This window comes from Desmodus rotundus, chromosome 10 (assembly GCF_022682495.2).
Source record: "Desmodus rotundus isolate HL8 chromosome 10, HLdesRot8A.1, whole genome shotgun sequence".
NCBI classification, from domain to species: Eukaryota; Metazoa; Chordata; class Mammalia; order Chiroptera; family Phyllostomidae; genus Desmodus; species Desmodus rotundus.
In genome coordinates, this window is record NC_071396.1 from 6,846,225 (window position 1) to 6,868,077 (window position 21,853).

At 42.9% G+C, this 21,853-nt stretch overlaps 1 protein-coding gene across 25 annotated transcripts in view; it reads right to left on the reverse strand.

The window, feature by feature from the left end:
• The window catches only part of ESRRG (estrogen related receptor gamma), a 506,557-nt gene that overhangs the window by 134,803 nt on the left and 349,901 nt on the right, over positions 1 to 21,853 (reverse strand). For all 25 annotated transcript variants that reach the window (XM_053912604.2, XM_053912602.2, XM_053912606.2 and 22 more), the window contains one exon: positions 12,603 to 13,018. In XM_053912604.2, the coding sequence (XP_053768579.1) occupies positions 12,603 to 13,018 (416 nt within the window). The remainder of the gene's footprint in view (positions 1 to 12,602; positions 13,019 to 21,853) is intronic.

A 21,853-nucleotide genomic window follows, 5' to 3' on the forward strand; every position in this document is an offset into this window, starting at 1 on the left:
GACCCACCAACAGTGTAGTGTTTGGTATAAAGCAACACAGATTCATCAGCTTTGAGGTTTTGAAGAGATCCTAGATTCCAGCTGGTGCAGCCCCTCGTTTTATGCAGACCACCCAGGTGAATACGTACTAACTCACCTATGACTATTTGACCCTCTTTACAAAGACACAGGCTAGTTCACTGCAGAATAGCCTAAAACTCAAACATCCTGACATCCAGTCCAATACTCCTTAAATGTACCCGTTCAAACTGACTTACCAATACCTATGATAAACATTAATGGTGCCAGGCAGCTGTCTATGTGCTTTACATCTTTGAACCCCTCTTTTGCAGGTGAGAGAATTATGGCCCAAGGAAAGAGGTGACTTACCCAGCATCACATACATGGCTAACAAGAGCCTGAGCCAGGATTTGAACCCAGGCACTCTGGATCGAAAGCCTGTGCTCTTGAGGGGAGGGGCCCTGAGGGGTGGATGAAAAAGGTGAAAGGATTACTAGTGCAAATTGGGAGTCACAAAACAGTAACGGGGGTTATATTAGGGACAGCATAGAAAACAGTCGACAATATTGTAATAACTATATATGGCACTAGGTAGGTACCAGAACTATTGGGGGGCACACTTTATAAAGTATATAATTGTGTAGCCACTGTGCTGTACACCTGAAACTAATACAAAATCATATTAAATGTCAGCTGTAATTGAAAGAGAAAATTTAAAGATAAATAAAATCTATATTGCAATGCTGCCCGACTCCAATCTCGTCAAAGTCGTGGAGAGTTGCTCGGGATAGAAATAAAAAATGGAATTCCTATCTTCTGAGCGGGTGCTTTGTGTGGCTGCTGTCGTGGCTGTAGCTGCCGGCTGCAGAGGAAATTTTGATGCCTGCCCGAGGTGGGGTGAGGGCGGGTCCTGGTATTGTCAGCCTCATGGAGCAAGGGCAGCTGTGGGAGCGGATAGGGTTGCTTTTAAGAGAATGGAATCTCTCAACACCTCAAAGAGAAATCCCTCAACTTATCTCTGTACCGCTATGGTTTGCGGCCCGTGTGACTCCACAGAAACCAAACAGACCTGTCACCAAAGCAACAGGTGGCAGGTTGTAAACAATGCATTTTCAAGATCCCAAAATAATGCTATTGTTCATGATGGGGAGAAGAAATGCCATCCATCATCAGAAAGGCGTGTTCTGAAATGCATTTAAAAGAGAATAATGTGTATAGTAAAAATACACTCGCTGATGAAAATGATGGAGAATATAAATATTGCTCATGCAAGTTGCGCAGAAAGTCAATGTTTTTAGTTTCGACTTAATGATACCTCCTTGGAAAAGACACCCCTGCAGGGTGGGACATCGCCTGCGTGAGTGTGAGGTCACCTCATCTTCATTTGTGAGCTCCCTCCGTGTGGGGAGCCTGGCCCAGGCTGCACAGAAGAACTCACAGAGGACCCATCCCAAGAAAGGCGCTATATCTGAGCTAACCAAAACCCCCCCAATGGGCTGGGCTCAGTACCCACCACCTACTTGCCCATTTCTTTTTCTGCCTACAAATTTTAAACAATCTGATATGACCTTGCCCATCTCTACCTCTTTTAAAATGTATGACCAAAGAAAAGTTTTGTTAACGGAAGCTTGATGAAAGACAGAAATGCTAATGAAGTCCCATGCAGCCATTCTCTTTGGACGGAAGACATGTGCGTGTGTATATTTTGTAGCGACAGTTACCAAATGCAACAGTGAGTCCCTATGACAAGTGTTTGAGGCCTTCGGATCATGCCCCGCGTGACAAAAGCAACTGACTCTTAACTAGGAACTCAACTTCATACCAATCTTTAGATTTTCTCTGTAGCATAAACAAGCAAAAACAAACACATCCTTTCCAAACGACGTCCCTGAGTGCTTCTGTTCTACAATGCACTCAATGTGCCCAGAACTTTGTCTGGAAAGAGACATGGATATCAGATTCTTCCTTCAAGATCAAGTTCATGTGTTCAGCAAGTACCTACTTACACCCTCCAAAGTTGGGAAGATTTGGGGAAATCCTGCCTGGCAGGAGTGATGGTTAGTTGATCTGTATTTAAACTGTAGGAGAATGATGGCAGCTCCTAATGGGTAGTGCTTGTGCCTGAAGATTCTCCTCTTAAAATAAAAACTGTGCATCTAAACTCTCTGCTCTGCTAGGGCTGGCAGAGGAGTGCTTGGCATTTTCTCAGGGAGGAAGAGCACAGAGGAAACCTTAGCCAGGGAGAGTGGGACTTCCGGTTGAAGCTGGTGCAGGGGAGGTGGGGTAGGGCTGCCTCCTGTCCTGAAACTTGTTGAACTCTCACTCTCTGCATATCAACAGCTGGGTTGACAAAGCTCAAAGGCCCAGAGAGCAAACCGTTCAGTTCTGCAGGTCACTCAGGTCTGGTGCGACTCCCCAGCTCTCTGCAGAAGCAGAAAGGCTGCACAGACTATACAAGGTGGGCGTGGTTCCGCTCCAATAAAAAGTTCTTTAGCAAATGGATTTGGTTTACTGATCTCTGGTCTCAGACATATGGACACAAGGGACAATGGTCAACAACACAATCTATTATCCATTATTTCCTTTCTTGCTTACCACCCTGGAAAGGGGCTTCCCACACAGGCATTAATAAGGAATCTTAGTAAATTGATAACATCTGAGAAGAACAAAGGGCTGAATGAATTGGAGGGCTTTGGCTTTATGAAATTGTTCTCTAGACAAAAAGTGTTCTGGAGACTCTGGGGGACAGTGAGGATGTTCTGGAAGCAAGAGGGTACCTCAGGAGAAGTGAAGATGCTTTGGAGAAAAAACAAGTGTAACCAAGAACATGCTGTAATTTTGAGCAAGATTCTCTCATTTCAAGATTCTTGTATTTGCCTCTGAAATAGATAACAGAATGTAGGTTTGGCGGTTCCTTTCAGATTCACTCCAAAAATGCATTCAGATTTCAAGCTCTAAAGTCTAAATTAATCAAGATTTCCTTGTACTAAATTCTCTTTTCTTTCTACTCTTTCTCCTCAATATTACCCAGGTAGGCCCTTATTAAAAAGTATGCAGAAATACGGTTGTTTCTTTGATATTTTTTCAAACCAAAATATTTTCAAAAAGATTTAATCCCAAGAATTTAACTTTCATTCTTTAAAAACACAGCTCCACCTCTCCAGTGTGGCTCAGTGGATTGAGTGCCAGCCTGCAAAGCAAAGGGTCGCAGGTTCAATTCCCAGTCAGGGCACATCCCTGGGTTGTGGGCCAGGTCCCCAGTGGGGGGCACAAAAGAGGCAACCACACGTTGATGTTTCTCTCCCTCTCTTTCTCCCACCTTTCCCCTGTGTCTAAAAATAAATAAATAAAATCTTTAAAAAAAAAATAGAGATCCATTTATATAATCACTTTTTTCTTTCTTATGACTAGTATCATCATTTTTTTTAAAAGACAAAAATCGATTCTGCGCTGTCCTCTGTTGTGGTCGCAAAGTTAATGCAAGGGAACCATCAAGCTCACATCAACACGGGAGGTGAAGTACCTTCTTTTCTCCTGAAATCAAAAATGAAAGAGTCTAGGAAGTGGTGGGTGTGGAGGCACAATTTTAGGATCTAAACCAGCAGCTAAAACTCCAGTGGTGAAATGAGGGTTAGCAGATAAAACCCAGGCAACTGAGACAGAAAACTGATATGGGGGTATTGAAGAGTCAGACTCTCAAAGGTCATACTTAGTAGATTTCTGAAAATGAATTATAAAAAATTAAATATTTTAAGACTTACATTTGACTGCCTCCTCTTTGTAAACTTTTACTATCCTCTAATTGTAACTTTGGGAATACTCTTAATTCCCTATATGTAACAACTGAATAAACAATTTTGCCCACAGACTAAAATCTCTCATGAAAAGTTCATTCTAAAATTATTCAATACTTCAAAGGTGTTAACAATACACGAGGCAGGGTAAGGAGGGGGTTAAGAGCGCAGGCCCTGGGTTTGGACTGTCTGAGACCCAATGGTGTTGGGCAACGACTTCTCTGTGCCCGAAGTTCCACGTGTACAAATAATGTAATGATGTAAAAGAAGAATTAAATGAGATATCTCATGTAAAGTACTCAGCACAATGTGGCACACTCTAAAAGTGAGTATCTCCCTTATTATGATGATAAAAACATCTTTATCTATTACAGGTACAAAGGCATTGGATTAAAGCCAAGAAAAGGAGGAGAGAGAGGAGGAAGTAAGTCCCAGAGGATGCAGAGAAATGGGAACTCTGTGCATTGCCGGTGGGATGTGAAACTGTGGAAAAGAGGACAGTGGTTTCCCAAAAAATTAAACATAGAACTACCGTACTAGGACCCAGCAATTCCATTTATGGGCATGTATCCAAAAAATGGAAACAGGATCTGGTAGAGATATATGTGCCTGTGTGTTACTGGCAGCGCTATTCACATTAGCCAAGGTGGGAAAACAACCTAATGCCCATCGAGAGACAAATGAATAAAGAAAAGGTGCTTTCAACACACAATAGAATATTATTTAGCCTTAGAAAAAAAGGAGGAAACCCTGTCACATACTACAACTTGGATAAACTGAGGACATTATGCTGGGTGATGTACGCCAGTCACAAAAAAAGATAAACACGACAGGATCCCGCCCAGAGGAGGTGGTGTCAAAATTACGTAGACTGGGTGAAAGGCTGGCGGGGGCCAGGAGGTGGGGGGACAGGGAAACGGGGCGTTGTCGTCTAGTGGACACAGAGTTTCAGTTCTGCAAAGTGAAGTCCTAAAGATCAGCTGTGCAACAACGAGTGCACAGTTAATAACAACGAACTACACACTTAAAAATGGTTAAGATGAAAAATTTTATGCAATGTTTTTGTATTTTTTACAACAAAAATTAAAATAAATTAAAAAAATTTTTTTTAAATGCTGAAATATCATTAGTTTCAAACATCAACTTACACATTTACTTTTAGTATAAACTGGAAGACTTTCCCAACCTCCTGTACCTAATTTTGCATTCCTATAAAACTTTTCTAAACTGTTTAAGGGAACTCTAATGACTAGACCTTCACTTTGCCGAATCCCTTATCAGCAACTTCAGGAGAAAGTGAATTAATGCCGTGTGTATACTTTATCAGTTCTAAGATAGTATCTGAGTTTGGGAAGTGCTATAGCAGAAAATGAATCATTGCCCTAGGCGGTCACACGAAAGAAAAAGAAACGCTGGCGTGTGACCGCCCTGCCGCTCCTCAGAGCTTCCCCAGCTGGAATTCTGACAAAGGTAATGTTTCCTTTCCTCAGGATCCAGCAAATCGTACTGAGACATCAACTCCTGAAAGTAATTACCAAACAAAAAGGGGGGGAGGCTGCTATTCCCATCAAAAGGAACTTCAGACAACAGAACAACTTCCCTCGCTTATTTTTGTTTTTTGTTTTGTTTTGTTTTATTTTCTTTCCCACCCTTAGGGTAAACATTTAATCTGCCCTCACTGGATTTAGCCATAACCAGTTGTGAGTTGATTGGAGGAAGGGTCTTATCCTATGATTATTTTAACATATGTATAAAGCACATGCACTTCATACCAGAATATAAAGTACAAAGTGTCATTCTTACAATCTGTACGCATGCATTTAATGGGGTGCCCCTTAGCCTGGGGCTCTTCTGACAAGGTAGCTTGCTGGTTGCTTCTCTGAACGAAACAGCCTTACTGCTCAGGGCTTTGTTCTGGGTCAGGAGAGCCACGGGGAAAGAATGAAAGCTATTAGAACCTTAAAAGAGACACAGATACCTCAGCTGGGAAGTTCCCCTTGCAATGGAGGAACAGCCTCCAACTCCTTCCTCCAAACAGTGGTGAGCAGGGTGACAGGTCCTCAAAGGCAAGTTCATGTATCTGCCCCAGCCCACTGCCTAGGAAGTGTCACTACCAATGTTAAAATCCACTGTGCCAACCGAGGGAAGTATATGGCATTTTGAAAGAATTAATTGGAACCGATCCATGAAGTCCCTCAGGCGCAGGCAGGTCAACAAGGCCAGCATCCTTCTCCACAGGTCCTGAGGCTGGGGGGACAGTTTGGGTGGAGTGCTGGGACAGGCCTTCTGATTTAACAGGCTGTAGCCTGGGGCAGCCTAAGGCAAGAGAACATCTGGCCAACAAAGTCCTTGGAAGATATTGCAACGCATGGGCTTTCATTTCATAGTGACCGAGTCACGGGATGTCTGGGTGCTCAGGTAGGTTAAGATAGGGAAGGAACGGCAGGTACACTTGGGTGGCCCAGGTGGATCAGGATGTGGGGTGTTACCATGGTGGGGGGGGGCAGAGAGGGTGGGAGCTCTCAGGCCAGCTCCATCCACCCACAGCCTTACCTGAGGGTGGTCATCTTCCCTCCTGGGGCTTTCTGAGGCCACTCGCTCAGGTAAGCCATGGCGACCTGGATTTTATTTTCTGAGTGCAGAGGACCTTTTTTTTTTTTAAAGAAAATAATTATTAAAATAAAAGGAAATACATATATAATGACAATCCAGAATAACATCCTTATTTTTTCTGATTGTAGAGTGGAGGCCATATCAGAGTAGAATCGATGAAGAATAGACTAATATGATAGATATGTGAGAAGTCCAGCTGAAGTATGAGGATAGAACTGTTTTAAAAATTACAAAGAAGCTCTTTTTATTGATTGTAACTATTGTACTTTTAAGAATTAGTGACATCACTACTGCAAAATACCTTTTCTAAACAAAGAGAAAGAAATATAATTTACCAGGCAAACCTAAAATGCATACTATAACTTCTTTCTGATGGCTGAGAAATGACAGACAGTGAGAGACAGTCCCTGGTTTTATAAACATACTGTTAGGAAAGTAAGTTTTGTCTGCCTCGTTTGACTAACTACCACATCTCCCTAGTTTGGTGGTGAACGACAGTTGGACATTTTGCCATGACGTGCGAAGTTCCATTGCAAATTCAATTCCTCCCTCATGCCACCGGCACAACACGCCCCTTCCGTGGGACGGGCTCTTACCTAAGGTCCCCAAAAGGAAAATGTGCCCTAAGAGTGAGAGTGAAAATGATGTGTCAACTTTGAACGACTTTCACAAGGCAGTTAACATAATGTGATATGTTCAATAAACATGTAAAATGACAGCAGAGATTCTGGGGCCTGGAAGGCGAGCTCCTCGCAGCTGAAGGATAAAAATGTGGCGACAATCATTAAGCTTCCTTCTGTTTTCTTTTTCTTGATTAACGATCAACCATGCCGTTTAATCTCTGAAAATAATCGCTCCTTTTATTCAACCCAAGGTGCAGCTTTTTGTCAGCCAGGCTCACTGCTACTTTATTCCGATTTACATTGATTCTGTTTTCTGATTAGCCCGCTGATACACACTAGGCTATGTCACTGTGAGCAGGGAAAAGGCCTAGAAAACTCTGGTTCCTGAAAAGGTAAAAATATTCAGAAAACTGAGAGAGTAGACTCAAAAGTCATTGGGATAGAAAACTCGCTTTCAGTTTCCACAAATGATCTGCAAAACTATTTGAGGAGCCTTCTGGAATGAAAGTCTTGTTGGTCAAGATAGCTTACAAGGAAATACATTGAGGGTATTTCGGTCTCGCCTGTAACCCAGCTGCGGCCAGCAGTCAAATCGAGCCCTAGGCATGGCCCCAGGCTCAGAGTGGCTTTTATATTGCTAAACAGCTTTAAAAACAAAACCAAGCAGAGTAAGTGACAGAGAAGGTATGTGACCAACAGATCCTGAGATATTTACTATCTGATCTCTATCTGTCCCTTTTATAGCAAAGGTCAGCTGGCCAGGAAGTAACTCTAAAACAAGGTCAGCAGGGATGACAATTTAGGTCAATTCCTAAAAGTCAGAACAGACTATGGAAAACTCAACTTCTTCCAGGAAGTGGGTCTGCTGAGTGAAAACTAAGAGAAATAAAACCATAAGTTACACTATTTCCTAAGACATCCATTCACGTAATATATATTCTCTACCAACAAGGAAAGACTGCAATAGTAGATTTTATTATTGAAATAAACACTGAAAATACTGTTAAAATAGCAGGAGTAGGCTAATATTTCTCATTTTACTTTGGCAACATTAATGCATTTCAAAAAACTAGGCATAATTGGCATCAAATGCAAGGAAAGAAAACAAAAAGTCAGACTTACAAACAAAAGCAAGTTCTAAATTAAAGCAAATAAATTCTAGACAATATTTCTTTTGAAAATATGACCGCAATATTTAATTGAATACTGCCTCTACACTTATAAATCACTGAGATTCCTCCAGTCAATTTGGACATTTCCATATTATTTTGGTTTTAATTTTAGAACATGTTAGAGATTTAAAGGTCCCATTTACAAACCAGGGTAATTACTTTCTCTAAACACTAAGTTACATAGAAGTTAATTTATGATGTTTCTTTGGAAGGTTCCTATGATGTTACAGACAATTTGTAAGTACCTATTTCCTCCTGGGCTGCAAGCATTTTTGTGACCGAAATAGCACATGATGGCAAAGAAAATGCAACATCCAGGAAAGGTCCTCCAGGACTGCCCGCCCTGTTCAGGGAAGGGCCTGCAATTCAGGGTGGAGAAGAAGTCAGCAGATAAAGCCCACAGGCAATGCCTATGGCCCTTAGCATAGGACTTGCAGGCAAATGCCTAATCTTTCCTGCTGGTGTTGACAGCTGGTGTTTAGGCTCTTACCAGTGCCCCCTTTAAACCCTGAAGGTCCTGGGCTTTAGAAAGCATCTCTGGTGCAAGGAAGTCATCAACAGGCTAAGAGGACTAGCCCAGGGGGAGCCAACCCCCTTGGACCCCGTAATCCCAAGTACCTGGAACGCTTGAATTTCCAGGACCCTTCCAAATTGCAATGTGCCCCACTGCAGGACCCTTCCGTGGGTCTATTCTCTGGAAGGGTCCTGGACAGGACTCCAGGGCTGGTGTGCATAATCTAAGGCCAGTGCATAGTCAAGGGGCAGCCGTTCGGAGGGGTCAGTGGGCCTTGGAAACGTGGGCAGGAATGTCCACACTAGGTAGAAGACAGGACAGGAGGTAGAGTGGGGAAGAGACACGGGCTGGCTGTCGGCTAGGACTGACCGCCAAAATCAACAACAGTTGATCACAGATGCAGCACTCGCCACGGGCTGGGTGCTTTCAGGGTGTCTCATTTTAACCCCCCCACCCCAGAAACGGAGGCTCATGGAAGTTAAGGTCCCTGGGCTGGTGAGTGGTTGGGACTTGGGGACCTGGTTTTATAGGAATCCAAATCCATGATATAATGAATGTCTAAAAAAACATGTTTTTAAGGATATGTAATATCCTCCTTTTAAAAGTGGTCAAATAGGCAGCCTTATCTCCAGCACTAGAACGGGCAGTTGATACACATTAACCACACAAATACAAATAAATAATAACATGTGTATTGACTTTTTTAGGTATAAAGACATTTTTTTTCCTTCTCTTGTCTCCTTAACAAGGGTCCAGGGAAAATTTAAGAAGGTCAAAAAATAATAATTATAATAATCCCCACTCATTTATGAACTGAGGCCAAAATTAGAGTTTGGAAAAAAAGTCAGAATAAATTAATAAGCCTAGAAAATGACGCTGAAGTCATTGCTTCCTTTGTAGCACTGTTGGATCATAGGCTAGAACTGCCAAAGCCTTCTAAAAAGATTTTGGTCAACAGAAAAACAAACAAACAAACAAAACTCTTGATTTTTACCTAGCTAAGTGCTGACCTAATTCAATAGTCTTCCAATGATAACTTGAAAACGGTCAATAAATAAAATATGCCTTTCTGGTTGACTTTCACTGAAATCTATGATTAATTGCCTTTTGCCACTGGAATATCGCAGTCAGCTTTGAAAAGAAAAATTCTCATTACTTTTCTCAAGGTGTGCTCTGGATGTGTGTTCTTTTGGCTGTAAATGTAAGAAGTATTTTTCCCAACTTTTAAAATCTGTATGTGCTCCGTATTGTATGACCCATGTTAGAAATAAATTATTATAAGAAGAAACACGCCTTCGGGAGCACATGTCCTTACTCAAGTCCATGAGGGCCGAAACCCCACTTACATAATGTGCTGGGCTGCGAGACCGTGGAAAGACTTGGTCTTAAGGCGAGTTGCATAATCCTGTCTCATTCTCTGCAGAGCTTTGAAGGAGGGAACGGAGAAGCTATGATCTGTCAAACATAGTTTGGCTTCGGTGCTGCCTGAAGGCTGGAGAATGGGCTGCATGGCCCTTTCAGGGTCTGAATAAGATGATAACAACAACCAGTTGGGTCACTTTGACCATCTTTGGAGCCCAATTGCTATCACCATTTGGCCACAGAAAAGAGGGGCTGTTCCAATCTCCCTTATAATTACCACCCTAATTATTACATTATACTTTCACAATTTAATCCCTTTTTTTGCCTCGCTGCCTTTTTGGGGCTAAGTAAGCACCGTGGTGGGCTGCCTGCTGGTGTCCTAGCAGCGTGGCCTCGCCGAGTGCCACCCAGCTGCCAGCTACAAGCACAGCCAGGTGGGCCAGTCCAGAGTGCTAATCTGGACTGTGACATCTCTGTCTCCCGCTCCAAACCCGTGAAAGGTGCCCTCTCCAGCACAGAGCACAGCGCAGCATATACATCAATGCCAAGAATCACCCTGTGCTCTGCCCTGTTAAGCTTTTGGTAGCGTTTCAGCATCCGAAGGAATAACCAGGCACAGAATTCCAACTGTTTGGTTCCAGTGATTGTCCATTAAGTAACTACTGCATAGCTATTAATATCTATGCTGGATGACTTGCTTAAAACACTCTCAGGAATTTTTTTTTTAATACTTGTTCTATCTTTACAAAATGTATTGAGGTCCGAAGAGTTTAATCCCCCATCCCCACCCGAAAATGATGTGGGTTCCCCTCAAGGCAGGAGACATTTGTGTGAGGAAGTCACCTCAATCCACCAGTCTCAGGAAATAAAGCTTTAATAAAAGGTATTTTGCCGTGTATAATGCACACCCTGATTTTTTCCCTCAAAAATTTGGGCAAAACGTGCGCATCATACACGGCAAAATACAGTAAAACATAAAACTCCAGCCAGCAAGCTGCCTGGCTCATAGTAGATTCTCAGGAAGTATTTGTTGAGAAAACAGGAGTGTTTTACATATTAAGAACCTTCTTCATATGTCAGTATACACAGTATTTGTTAATTTATCCAAAATATTTGCTTATGTTTGTGTAGAGAGACCCTATGTAAACCGAGTCAACAAAATGAAATTACTAACAATCTAAACTGTAGATACTCTGTAGCTTCAGTATTCTAATACTGTTGACAATGGCTGGTAAGAACCAGTCAGTTCATTCCCAAGTTTTCATTCCAAGTTTTGCAACTTTGTAAACAGGCTGAAGAGTTTTTTCCAATGTCCCAAAGTGAAGGGAAGCCTTGCATTTAGACCACCATTGTTTTTACTTACATGGGATTTTAAGCATCATGTGAGGTAGGTAGCAATGCCTTCAACTTATAGATGAGAGTAAATAAAAGAAGGATTTTTATAAGAAAATGCTAATAAAATACAGCAATGATAATCCAGAAAATATGAAAATACAGCTATTAAAATATTATAACTATGAAAGACTATGAAAAGGTTAGGTTTAAATATGCACTCTATTATGTAAGCTTTATGATGTCTTGAAAAACTATGTATCCTAAGTAACCGCTTTAATGGTGTATTTATCAGCCACAGGTCCAGGAAGCTACGTAACAGAACACATCAAAGAAAGCAGGAGGTGGTACAACCCATTCCACTGAGGATAGTCGCCAGAACATCCGTAGCGACTGACAGAGAAGACCTGCCCTGCCAGACACTCTTCAAAGAAGGGAAGGGGACTGATTACTCTGTGTGCCCAGGAAGGGCTTCGGAATCACCTTTGGATAAAATATCGCGAGGAGTTAGAGTTTCACAAACAATCTTGCTTGCACTTTAAAAGCCGGCCCATCAGAAAGTCATGAAACTGACGTTAGCTGTGTCCAACAAGAGACCATGAGGTGACCGTGGTCAGTAAACCAGTGGCAACATGGTAATAGAGAGGGGGCTCCCTTACTTGGGTAGGAATCACCCCGGGGGGCTTGGCAAGCCCAAACTGGTGGGCCCACCCCCAGAGAGTCTGAGGGAGGTGACCTGGGATGAGGCCTGGGAGTTCACGTTTCTAACAAATTCCCAGACTCCCAGGTGACCCACGGACCACACGCAGAGAGGCACTGTTAGACCACTGCTCTAAAGTATTTATTGTTCCCATGCATCTGTAAGAATAACAGAAGAGGTCAAAGCCTGAGCAAGCCCGCATGCATCTGTTCAGGAGCGTTACAGCCCTACATTGCTCTAAGGACGGCCATCATCCTTTGTTTCCATCCTTCCAGCCTAACGCTGAAAGTAGAATGGATAGGGGGCATACCTGGGACAGGTTATTCAAGTGCCCCACTATCAATTTTAATCTATTTCCATTTTGACCTCAAGATAGAATTAAGACAGTCACCCTTGACTAACAAGGTTGAGAACTAGGGAAACCCACCCACCCACCAACCAACCATCAGGTGGAGTTGGATGAGGGTAAGGGATCCCAGATCCAAAACTCACCTTGAATCGTCCTCTTGAAGAACGCCTTGCAGGCTTCACAGGACGCTACCCCGTAGTGGTACCCAGAAGCGATGTCGCCACACACCAGGCACAGTCTCTTGGGCATGGAGTTGAGCATGTATTCGCACTTGGTCTGGGGGTCTTCAACGATGGTGCTGGAGCAGTCATCATACAGTTTCCTGACAGGCCCACTCCCTCCTAGGATTGGCGCAGAAGGGTAGAGAGGTGGCGAGTCAAGTCCATTCTGGTGGCCATTCATGGTTGAACTGTAGCTCCCACTCGCGTCCGAGGAGCCACCGGGGCTGTGGTGGTTGACGCTGTCCGTCAGGGAGGCCGGGCTGGAGGGTTCCGTCTTGATGAAGGACGAACAGCTGGAATCAATGTGTCGATCTTTGTTGGACATTCTGCAGAGAAGCCTGCAGTTCAGGAAGAGACAGACAGGGGGAGGAAAAAAGAGAAGGAGAGTGAGTCAAACACAGTGGTCAAAAGAGGCAAAAACAAAGAGAAGGTAAAACAAAATAGAGAGGGTGAAAGGGAAGAAGGAAATGAGAAAAAAACAAACAGAAGACTTCGTATGTTAAAGACACTGCCCTTTGAGAGTGCTGCCATCATCCACGCTAGTCAACATCTCCTGTTGTACAAGAAGGTGGTCAACACACGGGCGTGACAGGGTTACATAAAAGTGCCCAGACGGCCACGAGCAAAGGCTCCAATGGGCCCCATCCCTTTTATTTTTACGTTTCTCTTGGAGAACCACCGTCAATATCGCACTCAACCCTCTGGATTCTAAATTTACCCATGGAGCAGGAGCGACTTGCAAAGTCCACATCATGTCTAAAATTATCTCTGTTTTTACTCTACTTTTCCTGTCCACTTTCGGAGTCTGCCATCACTTTATCGTGAGCAGAATCGAACTTTTATTTTCAAGACTAAACGGATGAGTGTTTGTCTTTGAAATTACTGTTGGTCAGCATGCCTTCATAAGCATCATTGGCTCTTTTACTGACCTGAGACACATAGGGAATGCACCCTCCCTCACTTTGCTTCTTTAGTTAAAGGGCTCTATTTCATAGACATTGAGGAATGAAGAGAGACACCAATATAAAATTCTAGCCAGTATCTAAGGATTACTTCCCAGAGCCCACAAAACTTATGAAACAATCACCAGCATCATGGAATGAGTAAGTTTGTGTGTGTGTGTGGGTGGGTGTGTTTGTCATTTGCCACTGTTGGAAAGTCGAATCCAGTAAAAGCCATTTGAGCCTACAGTATACCTGCGCATCCATAAATCTGATACTTTCTATTCAGCAAAGTAAGAAGGGGCCAGATTCTGTACCAGAAAAAAATGAGATTTGGGAGGGTCCCTTTTTCTCCCCACCTTGTGGTCTCTGAACACGATACCTTCTGAAAACAAACACGAACATCTATCACGGCCACCTCTTTTACCTAAAAGAAACCTACTGCCTATCTTTCTTTGTGGGGGACCCTAGGGATCCCATTTCTGAAAAGGTAATTAGATGAAAAGATATAATTGGTCCTATTTTCTTTCTGCTTAGCCATAGTGCAAAACCCCTTTTAGCACAGTCTCTTAAGAACCGTCTAAGAGCACACTGCAGAGAGAAGAGGTGACTGTTGAGAAAGGGACTTAGATCATTGCTTTGGAATGGAAAGGTGATTTGTGGGAATCCTGCAGGATCTCAGTCACTCACCGGAATTTGGGGGAGTCATCACAGTGAAACCAAATGGATGCAATGATCTCTTTCACTATAAACCTAGTGATACGTTATCATTGCACAAATCTTACACTCTTCTCTACCACATCCCCCTCCCTCCACTGTTCTGTTACTTTAAAATGAAGAAAAAGATGGGACTTTCTATCAGAAATGTTAACTGTTCCAAGAAGATCATCTCAAGAGCAAGAATCTGCTTCTCAACCAGTCTATTGCACGTTGGACATCGTGTCCTGCTTTCTAAAGTTCAGCAGCATCGGACGTGAGAAAAGCAAACAGGAAGGAGAAAGCCCCCTGAAGATCTTGCCCTCCCCCACCTATGTTGTCCTTTCAGCAAGAACTAGCAAAAGAAAGCATCGCCCCCTCGCCAGCCTGAACGAGGGTGCCTTGTCCTCCTGTGTCTGGCTTGTCCCCGTCACCGTTAATGAGCGTTGTAATTAATAGATCGCTCTCCCGCTCTCCCTGCCTGCACTCGGGGCTAAGCACTTTCCTCAAGTCAACGTTTGAAAGAAAGCGGGTCGGCGCTGACTTACAACAGCCCTGCAAATCCCTTTTAATTTAGAGCACTTACCCACCACACTTCACTTATTACCTTATAATTACCGGACCGCTCGCACATACATTATGATCTGAGACTAGAGTTAGAAGTTATTAGGGTACTAAAACATGGTTGTCCCCCCTTCCTTTCTCCGGCACTGAATTTCTCACGGCTATGACAATTAACTCTTCCACATCTGGCAACTGGCACCATTTCTGAATTCCCTCCCCCACATCCAGAGGAGAGCTGCCGTGAGCATCTTCATCCCAAAATATGTACCATATTTTCTTCACGCCCTCTTTTTTTCTTTCTCTCTCTTCTTGTATCATCTATGGTCAATCTTTCCCCAATTTTCTCTCTCCCAGACTTTTACTCATCGACTTCTAAAATTTTCAGAACACTTGCTTAAGGAACGAGGCCAGATATGACCCTCCCATATAGACAACAGCTATGTACTGAGTCACTTCACATGTATGTGTCAAATGCCTGTTGTTAGAGTGCCTGAAAAATTGGGAGTCTCCAGCCAGCTGTCCCCTCCCAAATGTCTGTAACTTGGCAATAACCTGGATGGATGCGAGGATACTCAGGACGTTCAAGGTGTCAGGGAAGCCTTTGGACAGTGGCACTGTCTCCTCCTACACAAGGTCTGGCCACTTTAGCTGTGAATGAATGTGAACAAACTGGATTTACTTTAAAGCCTTAGTGAGCTTGCTTTTATTATATTATCTTAATTATTTTAAGTTGCACATGTTTCTTTTCAGAAATGAACAACCTCCTTAATTAATACCTTTTGCCCAATTAAAATAAGATTATCCAAGTCACCATTTATCAAGTGCTTATTCAGTGCCAGGTACTAACCTGAGCACTTTACAAAATATTGCCAGGTTTAATCCTCAAGACAACCTTTAAAGGAGGTATATTACATTTTAGGAAACAGTGCCTGAAAGTCATACAGCTAGAAAGAGGAAGAACTGGGATTCGAACTCAGGTCTAACTCTGAAGTCCAGTGCAGACATGTCTTGATACCAAGAGAGATTTCAAAGACACTCACTGATTTCTGTAAAATGGCCCAGCAAGCAGGGGGGCAGTGTCACATATGGACACCTGTTCCAACCACAGTTCAACCATGAGCAGAAAGGGGACCAAGGGGCCACCCCGCTGGCTGAGGGCTGTCCCTGTGGAGACCCCTCTCCAGTGTGCGGGTGACACCTGAGCAGAATCCCTGGAAGACCGTAGCGGTCTCCTAATGACTACTTAGCTCATTACCCTGAATGCTTCCCAGACACCATTACATTATACCCTAAAACTACAGCGGGTCTTAATTCTCTCCCTCTCTCTCTCTCTGAAATTCTATAGCTCTATTATTCAAGCCTGAAATATTCACAACTATCTATAAATTCAATTGTCAGCTGGTGGGTTTTATTCTAGACTTCACTTCAATCTAAAATTAGAGGCACTAAAATTCACATTAACTCTAAGAGGAATGTAGTGAATAAGACTTTATTTCAAAAGAACACCTTTTTGTCAGAAAGAGCCATTTTCAAGATGATGGCTTTATCTGCAGCCAAAGAGAATAAGCCCAGGTCCACATTGTGCTGTTAATGCAGAAATCTTCGGTCACATTGGATTAATAAAAATCTGAATTTAGTTAAGAATTACGAATAGAAATAACATGCTGAAAACTGTGGGGAATATTTATTTTAAAGCCTTAGTGTAGTTGGTTTTACTTCATTTTATGAGAAATGATGAGAAGCACCAGGGAGCAAGGCTGTGATTTTCCAAAAACCTTCTCTGAGTGGCCACCCTGAAAACCAACTGGGGGTGGAAATAACTGTGTCAAAAAAGTGTTCCTTTCTGTATAAGAAACTATATTTGAGGGGTTTAGCAACAGCCTTCCCAAGACCAGAGAAATTTCAGTGCTTTAAAAAGCATTTTCAGCAGTTTGAGATATGTCTCAAATAATTCTGACTTTCATGCTTCATCATAGGGTTGTGTTGCCCAGCCTTGCCCATGGGTAGCTAAGGTAAGTTTTATATTTGGTGTTAGATACTAAGGATCAGGCAAATAAAAGTTCTTGGTTGCCGGACTACATAAAAATGTAATTTTTGAAAGTTAATTAATTGTGTATATAGGTTTCCATGTACAGAGAGAAAGATAGAATAAGAGTCCAAGATAATCTGCAAGGTAATATTCAATTTACATTATAATAATCAAGCCAGCCTAATTGCTTTTGGGATTCTAGCTAGATGCAGGTAAGTGTGTGATCTTGAGTAAGTGGCCATGAATATCCGTCCACAAGTGTTCATGTCCACGGTCGTCCACTTGTGCCCAGGAGAGACTTAAGCATAGCCAATATTTTCACAGTTAAATGCTGGGATAACCACAATATTCCACTGGTTTATATATTATTATCCCACTCGTCAAAATCTAAGGTCTTCACAAACAGCTGTATTTTATCTTTTCAGTTTCATGCCAAACTCCAATTTATTTGCTACTTTAGTTTCCTACTGAAAAAAAAAAAAATGGTGCCTAAGATTCTCATAAGAAGCATGTATGCACAGTGTTCTTTGCTTTTCCTACTTGTAACACAGGGCAAGGGTTTTTGAAACTTTTATTTTAAATCAGTAACACACACCTTAACAGGCTCAGTGGATGATGACTAAGCAAGTCCCCATCATTACAAATTGCAAACACATTATCAGTTTACATCCAAATTGTGTATGGACGTTTTTAAATACAAGAAGAGAAAGGGGGTGGGGGAGAGGGAGAGAGTCCTTAGCCCCCTCACTAAATTATAGAATTTCAGGGCTAAAAAGAAAGGTATTCAGATTCTATACCTAATCACTTACCTATTGAGAGTAAGAATGAATCTATGAGCATTGGCTAGTCTTTGACCTTCTGAAATCACCATATAAAATATTTAAGTAATTGTGTTCAAAAAAATAACAAGCTTTGACTAGGCTATTTTGTTTTTCTTTTAATGCTTTTGGAAATACACCTCCAACGCTAACGCTGCAGCTCCCCGTGGCCCAGGCTTCCGAGCCCAGGACCCCGGCGGCTCCTCTGCAGCCCGACAGTTCCAGCTCCAAGCAGCTACTCTACAAGAGTGTTTTTCTCGCTGCTTCAAATAATTGCACTCAAAAGTGGCAAAATGTGAATCACTTAGGAACAAAATGGGCCCCAGCTGCTATTGTCAGAGGACGGTGATGCCAAAGAAAGGGAAAGCAAGCGAATGAAGTGTCATGTCAGAAATCAACTGTGCAACGTGTGATTTGAGAAAACATGACTACTTTACAGAAGACAGGGTGTCATTACGGCGTCGCCGTAATACGCTGCTTTGACAACTGTTGGCTCTACCATATCATCATTGCATTAAGGTACACTGGCTTAGTTGGGGAAGGAAAAGAAAGGATTTTTTCTTTTCATAAGAAATATCTTAAGGTCTGCCTGGTTAACCTAATGGAAGGTGATCGTTGATTGTAAAGAAAGGACTGTACATCCGGATCCACACGCCCAGGAAGATGAAAACGTGTGTGTACCTGGATGCACACACACTTGGGTGTCATTTTTGGCCTTTTTGAATAAGCACTGAGTAAGCCCATCTATTGAAACAGATTTCTGCAGAACAGGGGCGCCGTGATCTGGCAATGCTGCTTGTGGAGTTTTTGAAAAAACGACTTGGGCACTTTGTCTCAAAGACTCATTCTCACTGAGTCCCTCAAGAAGAGGAAGCAAACAGGTCCCTGCCAGGCTGGTGCCTGAGTTGCTGACAGGAGGTAGAGGTAGCTAAGCAGTGTGGGGACAAGGGGCCAGCTCCCTAAAATGACAAATCAGAGCTTCTATCCAAGCCGAGCGCTTTCCCAATTCCGTGAAAGACTGTGCACTACACCAAAAAAAGGAAAATTTGGACAAATCAACAACAGACTGGCAAGCCCTTTCTGGCCGGTCATTAAAAAGAAAGTGCCCCTGAATACAGGGTGGGGCAAGAGGAGGTTTACAGTTGTGAGTACGCAAAACACTGAGTATATTCTTGCATGACTATTTATTAGTTACTATATTATTTTTCATACAAACAACTGTAAACCTCTTCTTGCCCCACCCTGTATAACTTCATACCTAATGACTAAACCATGGCCAGGAAGGATCTCTCCTAGACCCCATCTGCTTTTAGGGTTCTCGAGGCCAATGACTTTTTTCTTCATCAATTTTGTTGTGACCTTAGGTTGGTCAACTGTTCTGGTTTAGTCACTAAAATCCCGTGTCCTGGGACCCTGTCAGTTTCAGGCAGACCACGATACTGGGCCGTTCAGTGTGACAGAGAGACCTATGGAAGCCTATGGTTCTGCCCTTCCACTATGTCTAAAACAAAGGAAGGGAAATGGGGGATATTCGTTTCCAGCCATAAAAGCCCAGAAAGACAGCAAGAGGAATTCACTAATAAAAGCATGCAACCTATCAAGACTGGGGGTGTGTATGTCTTAGCAAGTGCCTTAGAGACATTTTACTAAGTCCTATGTACCAAGGCCACTGCTGATGGACTTGTTAAGTGACCCAGGTTACTTTAGAGTTACAGAACCATGTTTGCTTACATTTGTATGGCCAGGGGATTTCTGATGCTTCCTTGTTGAAAAACCTTTATTAACGGGGGAAAAAACATGGCCTGGGGATATTGGGATGTGTCATTGTACATTATAATGGTCGATGGTGTCTATAGTAAGGGTTCGACCTGAGGCCAGGTGCTTCATAGTGTAATTTATCCTCAGCTTGTTTTCTTGGACCCATTTCAATCTGAGGGTGGCATCCCTTGTTTATAGCTCTAAATACAGTAAGTGAGCTGCCACCAGATCAATAAAACTATTAAATGCATAATAATGCTGGGTAATTGCATACATGATGTTTTGCATAATTAACTGTCTGAGCTTTTCTTTACTATAATGGGCACTCATATAATATAGAGTAGCTATAAGTCTATAAAATATACACAGTTTATATGCACCATGATTCTGCTTAAAACTCCTGCTAATCATCTACATCAGCTTTAAAGGGAGAGCTCTCCTCCACTGCCAAGTTCAAATCAATTCTTATGACATTACTTATAACTAACATGATATTTAACTGATGATGGCTATTAGCTATTATACAGATTGCATTCAAGGACTGTAACAGTAGGGGGAAAATACCACTTAGTTTAAGCAAACTTCTGCCATGTAATCAATATTATTGAGGCAAATTAACTGTTTTAACAAGTGTGTATATTTGCCCTAATGCAACTTAATTAACTATATCCTCACAGATGCCCAACTGCATGACACCGAGGGATGTTAACAGAGAAAGTCAAGAAATGCCTAGTCAGACACTCAGATGTGCCACAGATATAAAGCAAGCACCCTCTCGCTGAGCCCTAAGAATACTCCTTTCCTTACCCAGCTCCTCTCCTGGGACCAAAAGCCTAAGACCAGAAGGGCTTAGGAATAGTATACCCTACGTCAATCCACCTAGGGAGTAAGTACCTAGGTGTCAGTCAGCCAGGTAGTTACTGTCCCCAGGGTGGGGTCAAACAGCCCTGGGCACGAGGTGGGGGTCACTGCTAGAAAGGAAGGGTAGCGGGGGGTGAAAAGCCACATAAGATAAATCACCGAAAGGAAGCATACAATATATGCTGAGGGCAACATTTATTCGGTCCCCGAGATTTACTGTGCCGTGAGCAGACCTCCCCTGTAGTAAGCTTTCCAGGGAAAAGAAATAATCTCCGACTTCTACAAATCTCTGGTCTTTCAAACAGAAATATGGATCAATAAAGTTTGCTTGTGTTCAGACAATTCCATTTCCAAGCAGTCAAAGGAGCCCACCGAAGGAGAAAAGCCAACACGATAGGAGGGGACTGACAGCTAAATGAAGACCTTCCCACATCATCTCGCCGGAGGAGACAGAAACAGGCATCCAACTCACAGAGAGTCTGCGTGCTGATCTTCACAAATTACAATGGAGTATAGATGCGTTACACACACTCTCCAGTGATGGAGTTCGCAAATCAAGTTCAGGTCAGTGAAAGCTCAGCCTGCCTGCATCCCCCCTTCCTAATCTGTGCTACAAGAATGCCGTCAGGGGTTGACGTGAAGCTATGGAGATCGCAGTGTCAACGTCACCCTTTACTCGTTACGAAAATGTTTTGCAAAAGCAATTACAACGACCAACCAATAAGCTGGCAGCCTCGATCGAGACTGGCCAGTTCACTGGAGTGGAACTCAAACACACACCCTGAAAAGGGGTGAGGTGCAGTGGTGAGAAAATCGAAACACTGAGAAGGAATCGTTGTGGAAATAAGGATGGCTTCCAGCACATGGGGACATCTCTGTAGTCAAGAGCGATTCACAACACCGCCAGAGAGAACAAACCACACCTTCCCCCGTTGGACAGCAGTGAAACTATATTTATACTTTTGACTTAATAGCTTAGTCTGCACTAGTTAACATCTGGATGCAAGTGCAGCTGGTCTGGGAGAATCGGCAGAGGTTACAATTATATTCTCTCAATATCAGGTATTGTGTTGTTCAGTGGAAGCAGGAGTGAGGGAGGCAAGGAGGAAGGGAAATCAGCTAATTATGCATCCGAAGACTTCTTCCTCTGATCTCTCTTTTTTTAAACATTTCAGTGAGCTAGCTGCTTGACGGGAAGGTGAAGCTTAAACACACAGGCCTCTATCTGCAGGCCAGGGAAAACAACGAAACATACACACACACAGTTAATTCGAGCCCCCGAAATGACAACAGATTTGCCCTGTGGCTGACCAGGTTTTGTAAAACGGATTACTCAGCAGTGAGACAGCATCCAGCAAAGCCAATGGCCGGGCCTGGAGTACCAAAAAGAGTTGCTTGATGTTTCTCATTCAAAGGCCCCAAAACAAACATGCAGAGAAAGATTTCTATATCTTCTTTGTGATTCTGAAAAACTGACCAAAGAAGAAAGAGGCCCTGCCCCTGAGT